Source organism: Equus asinus, chromosome 23, assembly GCF_041296235.1.
Source record: "Equus asinus isolate D_3611 breed Donkey chromosome 23, EquAss-T2T_v2, whole genome shotgun sequence".
NCBI classification, from domain to species: Eukaryota; Metazoa; Chordata; class Mammalia; order Perissodactyla; family Equidae; genus Equus; species Equus asinus.
In genome coordinates this window covers 63321574-63339107 of record NC_091812.1, presented here as the reverse complement: position 1 = coordinate 63339107, position 17534 = coordinate 63321574, and the positions used below count along the sequence as shown (strand labels likewise).

The 17534-nt window shown below is 55.9% G+C and overlaps 2 protein-coding genes across 2 annotated transcripts; both read left to right on the top strand.

Annotated features, from left to right (window-relative positions):
- The first annotated feature begins 2398 nt into the window (after positions 1-2398).
- SIGMAR1 (sigma non-opioid intracellular receptor 1) lies at positions 2399-5420 on the top strand. Its single transcript, XM_044756879.2, has 4 exons — positions 2399-2940; positions 3074-3274; positions 3408-3500; positions 4330-5420. The coding sequence occupies exons 1-4, from the start codon at positions 2790-2792 to the stop codon at positions 4554-4556; spliced, it is 672 nt and encodes a 223-aa protein (XP_044612814.1). The 5' UTR covers positions 2399-2789; the 3' UTR covers positions 4557-5420.
- Positions 5421-9146: 3726 nt separating this feature from the next.
- On the top strand, positions 9147-17439 carry ARID3C (AT-rich interaction domain 3C). The gene is made up of 7 exons (XM_044756765.2): positions 9147-10682; positions 12562-12634; positions 14415-14598; positions 14735-15024; positions 15595-15777; positions 16010-16099; positions 16558-17439. Exons 1-7 carry the CDS (start codon positions 10092-10094, stop codon positions 16656-16658), a joined length of 1512 nt encoding a protein of 503 aa, XP_044612700.1. The 5' UTR covers positions 9147-10091; the 3' UTR covers positions 16659-17439.
- The last annotated feature ends 95 nt before the right edge of the window (positions 17440-17534 follow it).

Sequence of the window (17534 nt, the reverse complement as noted above, 5' to 3'; positions counted from 1 at the left end):
CTGGAATCAGAAGAGGCTGCTAGGTAGGGGGCAGGGAGCAGGGAGCCGAGAAATAGGATTTTACCTGTCCCACTGGCTGCTCATGGTATGGGGGAAAGGGGGATAGAGAAGACCTGCTTTTCTACTCTCAGTTGTCTTTCTTGTTGATTGGATTTTGGAGGCAGCCCCATTTTCCAAAGAACACCAGTGCTTCAGGGCCACTCCCTGGATCATGTCAACTAACTCCTCAGCCCCTTCAGGAACATCTCTTCAGGAGCATGTCCAAAATTCTCCTCTCTCTGTGTCTCCCCAAGGTCACTTTTGGGGGGAAGAAGAGAATGGCTGAGATGGCGCCAATCCAGCCCTTTCCCTCCAAGCTCCCAGAAGTGTGATCTCCTCTACAATATTTAGGGAGATGGCTGTGACCCCAGGTCCTTATTCCCCTTCCTTGGGTCACAGACCCTCTTAAGGCCAAAGGACATTCCTTTTTCTTTTTTAAACATGTGTGCTGGAGAAGCTTTCTTTTCCTTTTTTCTTTCTTTTTTTTTTTTTTTTGAGGAAGATTAGCCCTGAGCTAACATCTGCTGCCAATCTTCCTCTTTTTGCTGAGGAAGGCTGTCCCTGAGCTAACATCCATGCCCATCTCCCTCCACTTTATATGTGGGATGCCTACCACAGCATGGGGTGCCAAGTAAGCAGTGCTATGTCCGCACCCGGGATCCGAACCGGCAAAACCTGGGCCGCCAAAGCAAATGTGCACACTTAACCGCTGCACCACTGGGCTAGCTCTGGAGAAGCTTTCTAAAAGACCAGATAAGGGAGCGGCAGACCTAGACAGTCCCAGAGCACTCCTCCTGGAACAGAGGGACAGAGGCCAGATTTGGGGGCTAGTCCCTGTTACTCAGGATTCTTGGAGAAGTCAGTTCAGGAGTGTCACAGAAGCCAGAGCCAATACAAAAATATGTTCCTTTAATCCTGCATTCTCCTCTGAATAATCCCTTCTGTATCTTTCCCTTGGCGAAGTTTCTCAAAAAATGGTCCATCTTCCCAACCTCTTCTTTTACCTCCACAGTACATTGTAACATGTCTTTTGCCCTGTATTAGTCAGGGTAAGTAATCTTAGTTGCTGTAACAAACAACCCCAAACTCAGTGACTTAGCACTACAGTCCACTGTGGGATAGAGGGGGCGCTCTGTCCCATGCTGCATTCAGAATTCTCCACTAACAGCTTAATTCTATGTAACTACGATAATAGATGAGAGAAGAGAGAGAATGTAAAGAATCTCACAGAAGATTTTAGGAGCCAGACAGGGAAGTGGCATACATCATTCTGCCCATACTGCATTGGCCGGAACACAATCACATGACCTCATCTAACTACAGAGTAAAACTGTGGAATGTAATCTGGCTGCCCAAGAGCAAAAGGAATGGATTTGTGAATGTATAGCATCGTCTTTGCTACAAGCCCCTATTGAGAAACCGGTTGACAATTTTCCTTCATTTTACTGGACCTCTCAGATATATTTGACTGTGCTGACTCTTTTTTTTTTTTTTTTTTGAGGAAGATAAGGCCTGAGCTAACATCTGCCACCAATCCTCCTCTTTTTGCTGAGGAAGACTGGCCCTGAGCTAACATCTGTGCCCATCTTCCTCTATTTTATATGTGGGACACCATGGCTTGACAAGCACTGCATAGGTCTGCACCCCGGATCCAGGCCCACGAACCCTGGGCTGCCAAGGCAGAATTAGCGAACTTAACCGCTGCGCCACTGGGCTTGCCCCTATGCTGACCTTTCATTCCATCACTCTCATGTGTGAGGCTATGCTCCTCCAGTTCTCTTCGTCTTTGTTGTATTTAGATAACACATATGACAAAATGAGGCAGACACTAATTTTTTTATAAGTATTAACTCACTTAATCTTCATCACCATGAAGGCACATGCTATGAGGTAGATACTTTTATTCATCCCATTTTACAGATGAGAAAACTGTCATAAAGAGGTTAAGTAACTTGCCCAAGATCACACAACAAGCAGGTGGCAGAAGCCAGGCTTTTAATCCAGTCCTCCCAGCTCCAGTTTCTTTCTTAATCACTGCCCTGTGCTGCCTTTTCTCTCTTTCGCTTCTCTTCCTTTTTCACTCCCCTGCCAATAACCCGCAGCAGGTTTACAGGGCCCTGCTCTCACATTTTGTGCTTCACAACAAAGAATGAATTGTAGGCCCCTGAAGACCCCACGCTGTCTTTCTCCTCGGTGCCTTTGCTCTTGGAGTAGATCTCGTTGGCTGGACGGCCCTTCCCATCTCGCTTAAAGACACTGCTCAGGTGTCACCGCGTTGAGAAAGCCTTCCCTGACGTTCCCAGGTTGGAGTCGCTCCTCCCACCTTCTGTGCTAGCAAAGGCCGGCCTTGACAATCACCAGTCCCGGAAGGCTCCGCTTCCGGGCTCGCCCGCTTCGCCATCAGTGAGCCCAGGAGGGACAGTCCAGTCCGGGTCTCGCCGCTACCCCCACGTAGGACGGCGCTCGGAGAGACCCAGCTCGGAGGCCCTACGGCGGGCAGCTCGGCGGCTTACGCCCGCCCCCTCACTTCACGCCTGCCCCGCCCCTCGGCGCTCCCCGTTCCCCGCGCGGAGGTGGTTCAACCCGGGGGGCGGTGCCCGGGCACCCGGGCCGCTCCGATTGGCCGCGGCGGGCCGTACCACGGCGGTGGCGGGGGAACGGGCGCGCACGGCGCTCTGCGGGCTCGGCGGCCGTGAGAGTCCCGGCCTGAGGCTCGCTCCCGCGCAGCGCTGAGCCAGGCCGCCGCCGGGATGCAGTGGGCCGTGGGCCGGCGGTGGGCGTGGGCCGCGATGCTCCTGGCCGCCGCGGCCGTGCTGGCCCAGGTGGGCCGGCTCTGGCTGGGCACTCAGAACTTCGTCTTCCAGCGCGAAGAGATCGCGCAGCTGGCGCGGCAGTATGCGGGTGAGCCGGCGGGGGAGCGGGCGGAGCGCCGGGGCGGGGGAGGCCCCAGCTCAGCTGAGGGTTCCGGGGCCCTCGTTCCCGAGTTCGGGACCGGTGCTGGCCCTGACCCTGTTGCTCCTCTGCCCCCCGCCAGGGCTGGACCACGAGCTGGCCTTCTCTCGGCTGATCGTGGAGTTGCGGCGCCTGCACCCAGGCCACGTGCTGCCCGACGAGGAGCTGCAGTGGGTGTTCGTGAACGCGGGCGGCTGGATGGGCGCCATGTGCCTTCTGCACGCCTCGCTGTCCGAGTACGTGCTGCTCTTCGGTACCGCCCTGGGCTCTGGCGGCCACTCGGGTCAGTGCTGGCGGCGGGCTGGACTGGGAGGCTGGGGCAATCCAAGGGCCCACGCCCTCCTTTCTCATGTTTGACCAGACCATGTGATGGCGCGGTCACCCTGATATTCAGTGTCCATCTGATTGTCCCTCAGGACGCTATTGGGCTGAGATCTCGGATACCATCATCTCTGGCACCTTCCACCAGTGGAGAGAGGGCACTACCAAAAGTGAGGTCTTCTACCCAGGTGGGTAAGCAGGCCGTGTCAGATAGTGGGTCCCTTCATTCTGGGGTGCATACAGTTGGGGGAGAGAGCCATGGCAGAGAAAAGGGGTGCGTTGTGGGGCCCGCCCCCTGGTTCCCTTACCCTCCAGATAAGCCACAGGTGGTTGGTTGAGGCGCCGCTGAATGCCTCTGTTGCTTTCCTCTGTCAAAAGGAAGTGAAACATAACAGCTTCCTGTTAACCATGTCTGATTTTTATCTGCCTATTTTAACTCATCCAGTATTCCAACAGTGGTTGGGGAGACAGTTGGGTAATCAGAAATGCTCTCCTACCCCTAAAGGGAAGGCAGACAGTTGTCTTCCTTTTTTTATATGGTGAAACATTTTACATAAAAAGTAGAGCTTTGGGCTTCAAGTAAGTTTGAGGCTGAGTGTTGGTATGGCCTGTAACTGAACAGCTGCATTTCTCAGACAGCCTCACGAGTCTTACAACTACCCCTCCCTATCTAACAGGCCCGGCCCAAGTTTAGCTAAATTTCTGCTTGACATGTGTGAGGCTTGGGAATGCAGACTTCCATCACCCCAAACGATGGCCCATGGCCAGGTGAGGTGGCCCCACTTGGCTTCCCCCAAGAGAGGACAAGAGCCAGGTGATGCCACAAAGGAAACTTTAGGAGTGGCCATCTTGGCCTCTTCCCCCTCCAGATGCGCAACCAGGCCAGTCTGGTAAGGCTTTTTCCTTTCCTGAAGTTCCCTCTCCATTCCCTGCCCCTAGTCAGCCTACGGGCCAGGGAGGTGACAGCAATGGAAGAGCAGGGCTGGGCTCCTGATGTGGGTGCTCCTTATCCCCCAGGGGAGACAGTGGTGCACGGGCCTGGTGAGGCAACAGCTGTGGAGTGGGGGCCAAACACGTGGATGGTGGAGTACGGCCGGGGTGTCATCCCATCCACCCTGGCCTTTGCACTGGCGGACACAATCTTCAGCACCCAGGACTTCCTCACCCTCTTCTATACTCTTCGCGCCTATGCCCGGGGCCTCCGGCTTGAGCTCACCACCTACCTCTTCGGCCAGGACCCCTGACCAGCCAAGCCTGAAAGAGGACCTGTGGATGAACAGGAGCAGGCAGGCCCATACACAGCCACTTGCTGGAGCCCATGTGAGAAGACAAGGACATACTCACAACTTGCAGATACTGAGTTCCTGGTGTACGAGCAGGGACATACATGCTTATACAACCAAACATAGAGACCTGTGGGAACATATGGGACACACATTCAGATCCTGAATCCCATGTGTATGGCACCATCATGCATTCACACCCATCCAGAGAGGGAGCCCCCCGTATACCAAGGGGGCCAGTCATGTTCAAACACACATACCACAAGCTTGACTCACTAACTCAGGCCTTTCCAGAGCTTCCCTGCCCCTAGTCAGGGCTCTGGAGTTAGGGATGGGGGTGGATATTACAGTCTGCCTGGGTCTGACTCCTCAACCCAGCAGCAATTGGGGGGAGGGGGTGAGGGCGGAGAGGAGCTGCCTTTGGAGGCCCCCTTCACCTGCAGCTATGATGCCCTTCCCCTTCAGCCCCCGTCCTCACCATATGCCTTACCCCATTCTTTCCCCTGCTATGCAAGTGCCCTCATGGCCTGCCCCCCTCCCTTTCAGCAGCCAGGTCAGCTGGGGAACCAGAAGAATGTTGAGAATGCTGAGGTCAGGGTCCTTCTATCCTGAAAGACCTCCCATTCCTCCCTCAGGGGTATGATGAGGAGGCCAGCCTCAGCCTGAGACCCACCACTGGAGAGAGGTGGGCCTAGGTCCAGGAGACCAGCCCTGGCCTAGAGAAGGCCTTTTCTGTACACACCCATCATAGCTTCCAGACACTGCCCTTGCTGTGTTTCTGTCCATCTGTTTGTTCTGTTAATAAAGACCTGTAGAACAGTTCCATTTCCTTGTGTGCCTGAACAGCAGGAAATCTGCCAGCTCCAGGGGGATGGGGGCGGGGGGCACTCAAGAAGGTCCCTGCCTTGCTGTGTGATTCAATGTATAAGACAGTGGCTTTGGACTGTAATAAGGACTATACTTTAGTGTGCCCAAGAATCACCTAGGAGGCTTATTGACTCTACAGATTGCTGTGCCAAATCCCCAGAGATAAGTTCTGGGCTGAGGCCTTGAGATCAGCGTGTTTAATGAGATCGGCTCCACCAGTTTTGAATGCTGCAATTTAAGAAATTCAGAGCTGGGTGAGGTGCTGTGTATCTTGGTTTGCCTCTGCCAGTGCCGCCCTGGAAACAGTCTTGGGAATCCTGCCCTGGATGGCCACAGGGTGGCAGTGTGTACCCATTTTTGAACTGAAAGAGGCATAGTCATTTTCCATCTGCTTTTTTCTGGGTTTCCTGGGTATCATGTCCACCCTGACCCAGAGCAGGAGTTCCTCCTCTCCAGTCTTATTCTCTAGGACCCCCCCACTTCTGTGGAGGCTCCCGGCGGCGGAGGTGGGGGGTGTCCTAGGTCAGTGAGGCTGGGACTAGAGGTACCTTAGGTACACTCACTCCCGGGGACCCTGCACTTACCTTCTTGGTTTTTTTTTATTTTTTTAGATTGGCACCTGAGCTAACAAAGCCCCCCAGTACATAGCTGTATATTCTAGTTGTGAGTGCCTCTGGCTGTGCTATGTGGGACGCCACCTCAGCATGGCCCGATGAGCGGTGCCATGTCTGCCCCCAGGATCCGAACTGGCAAAACCCTGGGCTGCTGAAGCGGAGCGCAGGAACTTAACCACTCAGCCACTGGGCCAGCCCCTGCACTTGCCTTCTTAAATTTTGGGTCCTAGGCACCTCACTTGCCTCACCGTCCTGGCCCTGCTCTAAGGTTGAGTGGGGCCTGGGCCACTCTCACTTCTTAGGACTCCTAGTATATTAAAAAGGGAAGAAACATGGTTATAAAAATTGTATACAGGTATTCTAAAAGTTTGACATTCTAGTGAACAAAAGTACAAAAGACTACTTGTATAACTATTTGGAAACAACATAGAAAGTCTAAATTTGTGACTCTGAATGAATGTGAGGTCAAGGCCAGCTGGCCATCCTGACACCCTACCACCATGTTGGCCGTGACACGTCCTGGCTGGGATCTCTCCATTGATCATGGGTTGCAAAGTCAAGGCTCGAAGGATTTCTCCTACGCTGTAACCCAGCTCTGCCTCTAGGCTCAGAGCCCATATCTGTCAGGGATGCCTCCACTCCCCTTGTCATCCCTCCCACATAGGACTAGGCTCCCAGGTTCCTACCCATCTCTGTTGCTAAGCCCAGTGGTTATTTCCTCTCAGCTTTCATTTAACATAGTTCATCACTCTTAAAACACTTGGCTTCCAGGATACTACTCTCTTCCTTCCTTGCCTCCTTTACTAGATCTTTTTTATCTCCTCAACCTCTGACTTCCCAAGACTTAATCCTCAAACTTCTCTATCTACACCTCTCCCAGGTGATCTCAACCATTTCTTGACTTTAAATACTATTTATAAGTCTTCCCCCCCCCCAGTTTTATTGAGATATAATTGGCATATAACATTGTATTAGTTTACTTATTGCCATCTAACACACTATGTATTTCCCCCACTGGAATTATACTATTATAATAGGGACTTCGTTTTATTCACGCCTGTGTCCAGCATTCCTGGCATAAAGTAGGTGCTCAGTAAGTATGTGTTGGATGAATGGAGGTCTAGGTCTGTCCGTCTTTGTCTCTGTGAGGTGTAGGATCAGATGAGGGCTGCGTGGTGGTGAGAGACAGCCATTCCTCATCACAAACAAAGAGAGAGAAACCAGGTCCCACTCGGGCTTATTCCTTCCCCTCAGCCTTTCTCAGTTGTAGCCCTCCTGGCTCAGCCCCCAAAGGTGGGTTTACTATGCTTGATTGATTCTTTTCTTTGGGAAGTAGGCGCCAGCCCCTTGCCCCTCTCCTCTCCCTCTGCCCTTGCAAAAGAATCTCCAAACCCTCAGAACTGGAATTTCCCCAAGCCAGTTCCTACCTTTCCCAGAGGAGTCTTACCTTGTACCTCTCTCCAGGCACCTTCTCTTCTCTGAGCAGCCAGGGGAAGCTATGTGGGGAAAGGGGAACAAGCTGGGCACAGGAGGTCCACAGATCTCTAGGCCCCCAGGAGACCCCCAGGGCATGTTTGTCTGCCTCTGCACCTTCACTGATTCTCCCCTCTGTGGGCCCAGCCTCGCAGAGGGGTGGGAAGAGGAGGGGGCTTCACTCTGCCCCAGGAGAACTCTTACCACACAAAGCTGCGGGAGAAGGGGCATCAGTACTGAAGGTGGTTGGATCACCAAGGCTTCTTGGGGGGAAGGGGGGTCTGCCTGGCTGTCAGGTCTGAAATCTGGGCAGGAGGGCACTGGAGTGAGCCCAAGGTATGAGTAGGACTGAACCTCAGTGTGGGCAGGGATAGGCCAAAGAGAACAAGGACCTAGTGCGGCAGTTGGAGCTGGGCTGGGGATAAGGGTGGAGGCTGGAGATGGGAAGAGCAGGGAGGTGTCACCTACCACAAGCTCCTGGTGAGAAGAATTGGTGGTCCAGGCCTGGGCAAGCTGGGTCTGAATGGAGGGGACTGATGGGGGGTGGGGGAGGCAAAAGTCACTCCTGAATTTCTGCCTTCTAGAGGAATCTTGGCCCTGGGACCAGTGTGCCTCACTGGGTGCGAGGTCAGGGGATGATCCCGGTGCTGAGTTTGGCATAGCAGAGTTTCACACCCCTGCCAGGTGTGACCTGTACAGATGTGTGTTTTCACTCACACTCTTGGCATCACCTCCAGGTGGCCCTCATGCTTTTGGTAGGTTGATGCCCTTGGGCACTGGAAGAAACGGGAATGTATAAGGATGCCTGAGGGGGGTGGGGTCCATGCTGCTCAGAGGAGAAACTGTGGCCTGCCGCTCAGGACCCCCAAAAAAAGAACAGCATCTCAGCATCTGGGGGACGACTGAGGGTAGAGTGGGCCTGAAGCAGTCTGGCCGAAGGGGTCTGGAGATACAGACTGGGGAGTCAGGCACACATGGGTGGAGAATGCATGTGAAGATGAGCAGGCAAAATGCTGATCACTGTTGAAACACGCTATGAGTACCCAAGGTTCGTTATACTATTCACTCCTCTTGTGTATACGTTGGAAAATTTCCATAACAGAACATCAAAAGAGCTAAAAAACGATGTGCTTGTGTATCTGCATGTGGTGTGTGCACCCTGCTGTGGGTGTAGAATCAGCTCAGAGACCTCTGAGAGTGTGAGTGCAGAGGTGTGAGTCCACCACCCACCGGGGGCACATACTGTTGTGCAAACTGCAGCATGCATGCAGTTGGGGATAGCATCCGGGCAGGGCAGGGGGAGAAGCTCCTGTTCTGTCCAGGTCTCCCACACTCACCCCAGCATCCTGCACAGTGATTCCCTTCATGATCATAGCCTGCCCAGGCCATTGGCGCTGCGGCGTCGGTGTAGCCAAGTACGTGAAACAGGGCAGCTGTGCGCCTGAACTTGTGACAGGTGTGTTGGTGTATGAAAGCGGCTGTTTGTGTGTGAATGCCACGCACTGAGTGTGGGTGTCGGGGACACGACTTGTGAGGCTAGGCGGGGCCCTGGTCCGGAGTCCAGTAGCCGTGGACCCCTCATTCTCCTTTGCAGGATTTTCGGCAGCTCTCCAGCGCCCCATTCCCCCGAATCTGGCTATATGGAGGGTGGGAGACACCTGTTGGTGGGCTGGAGCGGCAGAGCCCACCGGGGCCTCCCCGTTTGCGCCTCCGCCCGCCCTGCCCCGCTGGGGTCCCGCCCCCGTGGCCGCAGCCAGCAGAGCGGCGAGTGAGCGCACCGCGGCCAGAGGAGCGCACGGCGGCGGGAGCGCACGGCGGGGACCCGCGCAGGGAACCGGGCCGAGGCAGGGGCCGCCCGAGAGGCGTGCGGAGCAGAGGGAGAGCCGTGGAGACGCCGGGGGCAGCGGGCCGCGCCAGGCTGGTGAGTGCGGCCGCGGGGTGCGGGGAGCCAGAGAGCGGTGGAGACCCCGCCGTCCCCTGCCCGCGCGGTCCCGGCCCCGTCCCGGGCTCTGTCCCCGCCGCCCTCTATCCCCGCGCCTCCTCGGCTCCAGTCCTCTGCGTCTCTGCCCCATCTCTCCGTCTGTCCCCCTCTATTCACTGTCTCGCCCTGTCTCTAATCTCTCCTTTCTGTCTCTGTCTCCTGCTGCGTCGGTCTCTTCTTGTCTCTCTCAACCCCTGTCTCACTATTTGTGTCTCTCGGCCTCTGTCTCTCTGTCTCTGTCCCTCTCTCTGGACTGCCTGTCACTCAGGTCTTTGATATTTCTCTCTTGTTCCTCTCTGTTTTACCTTCCCTGTCTCTCTATCCAATATCTCTATCAGTCTCACCTCTCCCCATCTCTGTCTCTCCATTCTTGTCTCTGTCTGATAGTTCTGTCTCTCCCGGCTTCTGTCTCTCCTTGTCTCTTGGTCCCATTTCCATTTCTATCTCCCTATCTCTCTGTCATTGTCTCTCTCTGCTGGATCTCTCTCTCCTCCATCTCTCTCTGTTTCTTGGTTCTTGTCACCCTTTTTGATCCGCTCAGTCTCTACCTGTCCTCGGCCAATGCCCATTTCTGTCTCTTTGAGTCTGGTCTCTCTCTTTCCTGCTCCTTCTACCTCTCTGTCTCTGTCGATTTCTGGGAAAGCTCTTTCTGCCTTTTTCCTTAGGGCCCCTCTGCTCTTCCCTGAATCCATGACCACCTCCCCTTGTGTTGGGGGTTTTGGGGGCAGCAGGGCCCAACACCCATCATTCCCTCCCCCACAGGCGGCCCTTTCCTCAGGGCCCCGCCTGGTGCCAGCCCCCCCACCAGCCGGGGGACTGCGCCTGGAAGCCGTAATGGAGGCCCTGCAGAGGCAGCAGGCAGCCCGACTGGCCCAGGGGGTGGGGCCATTGGCCCCTCCACACCCACCACCACCTCCTCCTCCGGCTCCCTTGCCTGGTCCCCGGACCCTGCAGGCCCCTGAGGGGGCCTTGAGGGAGGTTGGGGCTGAGGAAGAGGAGGACGCAGAAGAGGATGAGGAGGGGGAGGAAGCTGGGACAGAGGAGGAGGCAGCCAAGGAGAGCCGTCCAGGGACCCAGGACCCCAGCTCACCTTCCAGCCAGCCACCTGGACCTCATCCCCATGAGTGGACCTACGAAGAACAGTTCAAGCAGGTAGGACCACCTCAATGTCAGGCCCTCCCGCCCCACCCCTCCTCTCTGGGCAAAAGCAGAGCCAGGAGATTAGTAGCTCCCCCACCCCCACTGCCCTCTGCAGGATGGAAAGACAGAGACACAGAGACCTGCAGAGAGACAGGGGGAAGAGACCAAAGGATAGATAGTGACAAGGAGGGAGAGACAGACACCCAGAGGCATGGAATAAACTGCATAGGCCTACACTAGAGGTGCGGGAGCCACCCAGAAACGTGGAGGCCCAAAGACTGGAGGCTCCCGGGGAGCTGGAAGGGAAAGTGGGAGGGGTGTAGGAGCCTTCAAGAATTCTTTTGTGGGAGGAGGATCTGGGGACTGGGGATTCCAGGGCCAGCACCATCCTACCCTACCTTCTCACACATCAAGTCACAAGGTCATATTCCAGCAACCAGTGGGGGTGTCCTGGGCTGCCTGCTTCTATCTTTGGGAGCAGAATGGAGGTTGCCACTCGTTTGGCAAGCTGACCCCCCCCCCCTTCTTCTCTTCCCTGTCACACTCCCCCCATCCAAATCCTCTCCCTGGCCTGAGTTCCCTGGGTGACAGTTCCCAGCCTGTGATGGCCACTCCAGCCGCAGTGTGACTAAAGGGCCCTGGTACACTTGAGAATGACGAGATCTTATTCATAGGGCCTTAATTTGAGGTTCTTCCTCCCTGCGGAGCCCATCTGGATGTTATTCTAAGGCACTACTCCAGGCTGTCACTATGACAGTATTACCCAGGCCTGTGACTCTAGGTGTGCTATTCTGGTGGTGTTACTCGTAGGGTGTTGGTCTTGGGTATTTTCCAGAAGTGTTAATCTGTGGCTAACACTCTGTGGCATTAGTGTAAAACTGGGAGTGTTACTCAGGGCTCTGTTACTCTGGATATGTGGCTCTAGCCAGTGTTTCTCCTGGGTATAATTCTGGGGATTATTACTTGGAGAGTGTGTGTTATTTGCAGGTATCCATCTAAGACTTAGGGCTCAGTTCTTGTGGGAGTGTAGCTTTAAAGGTAGATCTTTGGGGTTTTTTACTCATGGGTGTTTTTTCCCTCTGAGAGTTTTTATTGGGGGATGGAGTGTTACCTATGGGTGTTACTCAGGAACTGTTACTCTGGGTAAATGACTCTGTTACTCTAAGGATTGTTCCTCCTGGGTGGTATTTGGGAGGTGATACTGGAGGTGGGGCTCCAGGTGACTGGGCATGGGTGGGATGACCCCTGGGCCTTTCAAGTCCTGACCCCACAGATGCTGGGTGGTACAGGGCCATTGCCTCTGTGGCAGTTTCTGTAGTGGGCAGATCACTGTCCCTGGAAGGAGATCAGACCAGAAGGTGGACTGAGGGGGGGTCCCAGGATTCAATCCAAGAGCTTATGTGCATCTGCCCTGCCTGAGGGATGCATTAGAGGCATCTTGGCCCTTCCTCCCCACCCCTGGCACACAGAGATGAGATGTGAACAGCAAGAAGCCCTTGCAGGAATGAACAAGAGCAAATGAGGGCCTGAGATGGGTCTGTCTGTTTCCTCCGTGTGGAACAGAACCCCAGCCTGTCTTCCTCCCTGGGGCTCTGTGCATGCCCTGGAGGGCAGGCTGAGCCTCCACAGCTTCCTCCCTTCCCCTCCTCCCCAGATGGGTGGTTTGAGCTGCCCAGGGCACCACTGGCCAGTGGAGGGTGGTCTCTGTATCTATTAGAAAGAAGTGCCCCTACCTGCCCCCGGGGGAGAGAGTCTAATGCCAGGGAGTCCATAGTTCAGACCCTACTTACCCCATTAGCTGGGGACCCTTATTCAGGGGACAACCTGAGCTGGGGTCCCAGGGGGAGGCAGGGATCAGCAGAGCTGGAAAATGACCTCAGTCCTTCCCCAGCTGTACGAGCTCGATGCAGACCCCAAGAGGAAGGAATTTCTGGATGACCTGTTTAGCTTCATGCAGAAGAGGGGTGAGTGAGGTGATGTAAGGGAAGGACCCCCACTTACCAGGTTTGAGGAAGAGAGACCCCAGGGTTCAGTCCCCAGGTTGGGTCCTCTCTGCAGAGGCCTGAGTTTGGCAGCACCTATCCTGTGGGCCCTCAAAAGCATCTTTAACCTCTGACCCTGCCCCCCTCCTCCACTCAGGGATTAATTAGTGGCCAGCCCACTGGCAGGTTAATGAGTATGAGATCAATTGGGATGGTGGGAGGGGGACCTGGTTGGGGGCTGGCCTGGGGTGGGAGGAGTTCCCAGGACTGGGAGGCTGGGATGGCCTTGGCCCTCTTTCACTGGCCTTTCCTGCAGCCTTGTCTCTCCTCAGTTTCCCCTTGCTTCAGGAACGGGACACCCAATGTGCTCTACAGCAGGAAGAACTGGGATTAGACTGAAGGAAGGACTTCTCAAGGGGTAGATTGGGGACCATGTGGGTTGGGGCTGTGGAGGAGGAAGAATTCCTTTCCAGGAAGCTCAGAGCTAGAAGAGAAGGCAAGAAGGGTCCAGGAGGGGATCAGGGTGGGCGCAGTCCATCACTTAGGCTTCTCCCCAGATTCATGGGTCCAAAGACTGACTCATTATCTCTCTCTACAAAGCTAATTAACTCACTCGGAGCGCGGCCTGATAAGCCGCTAATTAACTGGCTGCACTGCTCCCCTCCTTAGTGCAGCTGCTGGCCAAAGTCCCCCGGGGCCCCCACCCCAGGCCCGGCACTCCTTCCAGTCCCTTCCTAACCGGGGACCCTCCGTGGGGCCCCAGGTCCTTTGCTCCCCAGAGAGGCCCAGTCATTCTGGTCCCAGTGTCCCTTCCCTGCCCCTTCCTCGAGGTCTCCCCTCCACTGGGGGGGGGGGGCGGGGGGGGGGTAGGTGGTCTGAGCGGATCCCAGCAATCTCCCCCCACCCCCACCTCTGCCTCCCTCCGCTCCCTCTGCGGGGGGAGGGGTCCCGCGGGGCCGATAATTTCCCCCCATTAATCAGGCCGCAGCTAATTGTTCGGGTCCAAAGGCGGCGGCGGAAGGGGACGGGATCGGTAAGGAATTAACTGGGGCCCATCGCTCAGCGCAGACAGGCCCCTTTGTCAGGACTGGCCGGCGGGGGCGGCGCGGGCTGCGGAGTTGGCCAGCCGAGACCGGGGCTGCGGCTTCTCTCACCGCCGTGCCGGCCTCGGGCAGCCACCCGGGCAGCTGCTTAGAGGAGTCCGCCCTGCAGCACTGTCGGGAAGTCCTTCCCACAGTCTACCCAGGGGTCGGCAAACTAAAGCCTGCGGGCTACATCTAGTCGCCTGCGAGAAAAGAATGGTTTTACATTTCTAAATAGTGGAAAAAATTAAAAGACGAACATTTCCGGACTTGTGAAATTCGAATTTCAGAGTCTGTAAATAAAGTTTTATTGGAACACAGCCGCGCCCATTCCTTTAAATTCCTCGATAGCTGCTTTCGGGCTACAATGACAAGAGACTGGCCCGCAGAGTCTAAACCATTTACCATCTGGCCTGTTACAGAGAAAGTTTGCCCACCCCTGGTCCAGCCTCCTGTCCTTCCTGCTACAGTGGAGGTCTGGGGCTCTGTGGGGTCTACCTGGAATCCCACCTCCCCATTCCTCCCTCTTCCCCTCCTTTTTCGAGCGAGGGTCCCACCCTGAACTCAGGGTCCCGCCCTGTACTCGAGCGTCGTCTAGGCAGCGACTCCTTCAGTCCCCAAGGATGCCCGCAAGACAGGGTCTCATTCTAGTGCCCTGACTCTCTATCCGCCCCCACCAGGGACGCCGGTGAACCGCGTGCCCATCATGGCGAAGCAGGTGCTGGACCTGTACGCGCTGTTCCGCCTGGTGACGGCCAAGGGCGGCCTGGTGGAAGTCATCAACCGCAAGGTGTGGCGGGAGGTCACGCGTGGCCTCAGCCTGCCCACCACCATCACCTCGGCCGCCTTCACTCTGCGCACCCAGTGAGGCCGGGCGCGCGCGGGAGGGGGCGCGGCGCCGGGCGGAGGCGGGGGGGTGCAGCTCGGAGCGCCTGGGGCGGGCGGCGGGGCGCGGGGCTGGATCAGCTGGGCCCAGCCGCCCGCCCCCGTCCGTCCGTAGGTACATGAAGTACCTGTACCCGTACGAGTGCGAGACGCGGGCGCTTAGCTCTCCGGGGGAGCTCCAGGCCGCCATCGACAGCAACAGGCGCGAGGGCCGCCGGCAGGCTTACACCGCCGCCCCGCTCTTCGGCTTGGCCGGACCGCCCCCTCGGGGCTCTCTGGGCCCCGCCTCGGGTCCCGGTTCGGCCCCGCCCGCGCCCCCGCCCGGCCCCCGCCCCGCCCAGGGCTCCGCCTCCGGCCTGCCGGCTCACGCCTGCGCGCAGCTGAGCCCGAATCCCGTTAAGAAAGGTGTCGGGGGCGAGGGGCTGGGATTTGGGGGTCTCTGAGACCTAGGGGGCGCCGAGATATAAGGAACTTTACAAATGTGGGGACTCTGAGGTCTGGGAGGCGTTGAGGTATAGGGTAGTAAGGACTGACAGGGCATTGAGGTTTGGTGCACGCTAATGTTAAGGGGTCCTGAGGTTTGGGGTCAATGGAGCCTTGAGGGCTCTGGGGTACAGGTTACTGCGGTGTGGGATTGAAGCTAAGGAAAAGGTCCTTTATCCAGAGCAGCTCCATTCCACACCTCTCCAACCAGTGCTTCCATTTGCATGTGGTCTGTGCCTCCTGTGACCTGAATTATTTAACGACCAAGAGCAAGGAAATTCCCCCCACTTGTCTTGGACCAACCTAGACATATATATTGGCCCTTTGGGCTCTCCAGCTTCAGAGCCTCTAGGCTGAGACTCTGGTTGGAAGGGGAGCTTGAACTTCAAGCTTGAGCTTGGGTGACCTCCCTTGGTCCCAAGCCTGGGGAGAGAACAAAATGCAGAGATGGAGCTGCTTGGGCCAGGGGAGCTGAATGACCTGTTCTTCCAGAGGAGAGTGGAATCCCAACCCCTCGACTGGCACTGCCTGTGGGCCTGGCCTTGGGACCTGCACGGGAGAAGTTGGCACCAGAGGAGCCCCCAGAGAAGAGGGCTGTTCTGATGGGGCCCATGGACCCACCTCGACCTGGCGCACCCCCCAGTTTCCTGCCCCGTGGCAAGGTTCCCCTGAGGGGTGAGGAGGAGCTTGTTGCTGTAAGGGCTTTGGGCCTGTGCACTGAGGGAGGATACACCCATTACCTGATAAGTGTTGGAGATGGCACAGATAGCTCTCTCAACAGACAACTGTGTAATTACCGGTGTGGGGCTGAAGTGCAATGGGGGCTGTCTACAGCAATGGGCGCGGGAGCTGGTAAGTTTGAAGTCTTATTCCCCAAAATTTGACTCCCCTGCCCTCTCCTGGACAGAAGAGCGGCTGGATGGGCCTCTTAATCTGGCAGGCAGTGGTATCAGCAGTATCAACATGGCCCTAGAGATCAACGGGGTGGTCTACACTGGTATGGGTACTGCAGGCTGTCTACACTGGCATGAGGTCAGGGGTATTTACACTGGCATGGGGATTTTAGACTTTCTCTCCTAGCATGAGGTTCAGGGATAGCCAAACTTGCATGGGTAACATGGGGTTCAGGGGATTGCTACACTGGCATGGGTTAAAGGGGTGTCTACATGGCATGGGGTCTAAGGCATGACCTCTCTGGCATGGGTACCATGGGATGTCCACCTCGTCATGGGCCTATGTATCAGTGTAAATATCTCTTGTTTACCTGTTCAAGGGTTTCTATATTGGCATAGGAGTCTCTAACTCTAACAAGCCAAGGGGCTTGTCCTCATTGGTTTGTGGCAGGGGTATGTTCTAGTGATCAGGACACTGACTTTTGTTTCCCTCTTCTGTTTCTGTGCCCTAACCCCCTCCTGCTTGTGTTTGCCCTCTACCATCTCCTCATCCCTTTGCCAGGCATCCTCTTTGCCCGCCGCCAGCCTGTGCCAGCTTCCCAGGGCCCAACCAACCCTGCACCCCCACCCCCTACAGGGGCCCCTTCCAGTGCCTCACCCTGAGAGCTCCCGCTTGGAATTAAGATTTCCAGCCCCATTGCTGAGGGGGAAAGAGACACCCCCACACCTTGATTCTTCCAGGGTGCCCACTCTAGGACCCAGCCCTGGGAGGTGACCACTCCCCCCCCCATGCCACATAGACTTGAAGCCAAAGAGTTTTCTTTTGATGTTACATCTACCTCATTATAAAGGGAGGGCACCTCCTCCCTGGCCAACTCCAGCAGCATCTACCAAAGGGTTCTGCCTCCAGTAACCTCCATCATGTCCTCATGTGCCCCCCTGTGTCATTGTCATCTCTAGGACCCTATCTCTTCGAGTCAGACCTGCTTCTCTCCAGGAGCCAGGTGGAGGGTTGGGTTGGGGTGTTGTGAAGGATATGTCCCTTGGGTCACATATGGATAATAAAGCTGCAGTCCCTCCCTTTCCAGTGCCTCCTCTCCTTGTTTGGGTCTGGGGTTTGGGGAGGAATTATGTGGTGTACACTGCTGCATTGGGCCGGGAGTTCTCAGAGGGGAAGACAGAATAGCAAAGGTCTCTGAGAGTAGAAGAGCTGGGTCTCATGAATCAGACTGCCTGAGTTCAAATCCCGATTCTCCCATATAGTGCGGGGTGGCCTTGGGCAAGACACTTAATCACTTGAACCTTAGAAGACTCCAGAAGATTATGGTATCTCATAGGGCCTCTTACTGATCTATGGGAGCAGACCAATCTTGTCATAATGAGTGTATTTATATGTGCGACCTCGGGGAATGGGGTGGGGAAGCCTTTTTGGTACCCTGAAATTAGAAGAAGAAAGGCAAAGTTTGTCCTGACAAGCAGGAGCTAAAAACTACGGTAATGCCTGACAGGTACCCATTGCCTAGGTAACCAGACAATTGC

Coding starts and splice junctions, on each gene's coding strand:
- SIGMAR1 (XM_044756879.2), top strand. CDS start 2,790: ATGCAGTGGGCCGTGGGCCGGCGGTGGGCGTGGGCCGCGATGCTCCTG. Junction 3,275..3,407: donor GGGCTCTGGCGGCCACTCGG/GTCAGTGCTGGC, acceptor ATTGTCCCTCAG/GACGCTATTGGGCTGAGATC. Junction 3,501..4,329: donor AAGTGAGGTCTTCTACCCAG/GTGGGTAAGCAG, acceptor CTTATCCCCCAG/GGGAGACAGTGGTGCACGGG.
- ARID3C (XM_044756765.2), top strand. CDS start 10,092: ATGCCCATTTCTGTCTCTTTGAGTCTGGTCTCTCTCTTTCCTGCTCCT. Junction 14,599..14,734: donor GCCTTCACTCTGCGCACCCA/GTGAGGCCGGGC, acceptor GTCCGTCCGTAG/GTACATGAAGTACCTGTACC. Junction 15,025..15,594: donor CCCGAATCCCGTTAAGAAAG/GTGTCGGGGGCG, acceptor CTGTTCTTCCAG/AGGAGAGTGGAATCCCAACC.